We start from the raw sequence: 1,752 nt of genomic DNA, 5'->3' as shown, positions 1-1,752 counted from the left end.
CAGATGAATTTGTTAAACCGTCAAAAAACGAAACTAGCAAGGACATCTACTCACACTCTCTCATAAACACCAATATGCTGCTGAACCGACACTATGGCTTTAAAGCGCGCAATGTAATGGCGCACGTGGGATTCTTGCTTGATCAGAATATAATAAATGAAATGCAGAAAAAATTTGCTAAGGAGATAGACGTTACTATTACTAATCGTTTTCGATCAATGGAAGACTTACAGTTTGCTTTCGCTTATTACTCATTTCTGATGAGTGAAACCATAACGTTTACCGTGGGACAAATATTTGACGAATTTGACACTGACGGCTCGCATACATGGTCTGATCGGGAAGTACGAACATTTTTGGCACGCATGTATCCTCTACCATTGGATTGGTCAGCGGTTCGCTTCTTCGAAGAAGTAGTTGGCAACTGTTCGCGTGACTTGGATGTTTCACACAAAAGTACTGAAGAGTATACAACTCTCGTTTATGAACGTTACGAAGATTCCAATGTGGTTAGTATAAGTGCGGCATCCATACTTTAATATTTGTAAGTTACTTATGCACCCGTTTTTTCCTCCAGCCGACCATATCNAGCATCCATACTTTCATATTTGTAAGTTACTTATGCACCCGTTTTTCCCTCCAGCCGACCATATCTCGTGAGTTGGTCGAACACTGTCATTTGTTAGCCGAGGCGCTGGAATCAAATTTTGCTAGACGCCCTAAATACAAATATAACATAAATCCAAAACGTGCAATCCATAATAATTTTATGATGCTAACTTCCAATATCTCAGAAGTTGTTGATGGATTCGATAAAATTCGGCGCAATCCAAGGTAAACTACCAAAATTAACTGAAACTTTGCACATATATACATATGTATATTCTATGCATATAAATAAACATCATATATTTCAGAAAATTTAACTGCATTAATGACAATTTAGAGCCTAAGCACGCTGAAGATAATGAATTAATACGGCATTTATTTATTACCAAGGCCAAAAACTGTGCCAAGTTTGGAAGAAATTAGTGTAGCGGGTNGGAGGACTTCTACCTTTCCCTGTTTCCTCGAAGAAGTAACTTTGAATTACAATATGAATATCGAAATCGTTACACTACGTGGCACGATTACCAACGCTGGCGGAGACGTAAACGTGCTGCCCTAGTTGTCGGATATTTAGCGAGCGGTGTTCTTATTATATTTATTATTCGATTTGTTTGCATACACAAGGCAAAAATTGTACGTCGCTATGTGCAAAACCTGTAATGTGATATTTTTTAAATAAGAGGAAAATGTACTTAATGGCATTTTGTAATAACTTACTTATTACAATCACTGAGATCTGGAATGCGCATACATACCTAGTGTATGATAAACACAAAAGTCAAACTATATATAAACTAAATATATTTATAATATGTACATATGTACATATCTAGGTATTAATGAATCTTGAATCAAACTTGAAACAAAGCAATGATATTAGATGAGAGACTTGAAATACATTACTGAAGCTTTTATCTTACATCTTATTTTCTAGCTTCGGCTAAAAAATCCCGAAAAAGTCAAACGCCTTTCATTTGTTCTGCAGCGGGGGCACGGTTAAAAATGGGGAAGGCAACGCCCGTAAAGTTTCATAAGTAACGAATCTATTGGGATGCCAGCAACAAACAAGGCTTGACCATTTACTGAAATACAATTACATAACGTCGTTTAAAGTACAAAACCGCGTATCGTCATTCTGCAAAA

General features: G+C 36.7%; 1 protein-coding gene across 1 annotated transcript; it reads left to right on the top strand.

Annotated features, from left to right (window-relative positions):
- The first annotated feature begins 6 nt into the window (after positions 1–6).
- On the top strand, positions 7–1,553 carry LOC108356303 (N-acetylglucosamine-1-phosphotransferase subunits alpha/beta-like). Its single transcript, XM_017607421.1, has 4 exons — positions 7–509; positions 644–834; positions 918–989; positions 1,044–1,553. The coding sequence occupies exons 1-4, from the start codon at positions 75–77 to the stop codon at positions 1,267–1,269; spliced, it is 924 nt and encodes a 307-aa protein (XP_017462910.1). The 5' UTR covers positions 7–74; the 3' UTR covers positions 1,270–1,553.
- Positions 1,554–1,752: the final 199 nt, after the last annotated feature.

The sequence above is a fragment of the Rhagoletis zephyria genome, unplaced genomic scaffold (genome assembly GCF_001687245.7).
Source record: "Rhagoletis zephyria isolate East Lansing unplaced genomic scaffold, Rhagoletis_zephyria_1.1 Rzeph_scaffold_56879, whole genome shotgun sequence".
Classification (NCBI taxonomy): domain Eukaryota; kingdom Metazoa; phylum Arthropoda; class Insecta; order Diptera; family Tephritidae; genus Rhagoletis; species Rhagoletis zephyria.
Note: the sequence above shows the minus strand (reverse complement) of the source record. Positions and strands in the feature narration are given on the sequence as shown.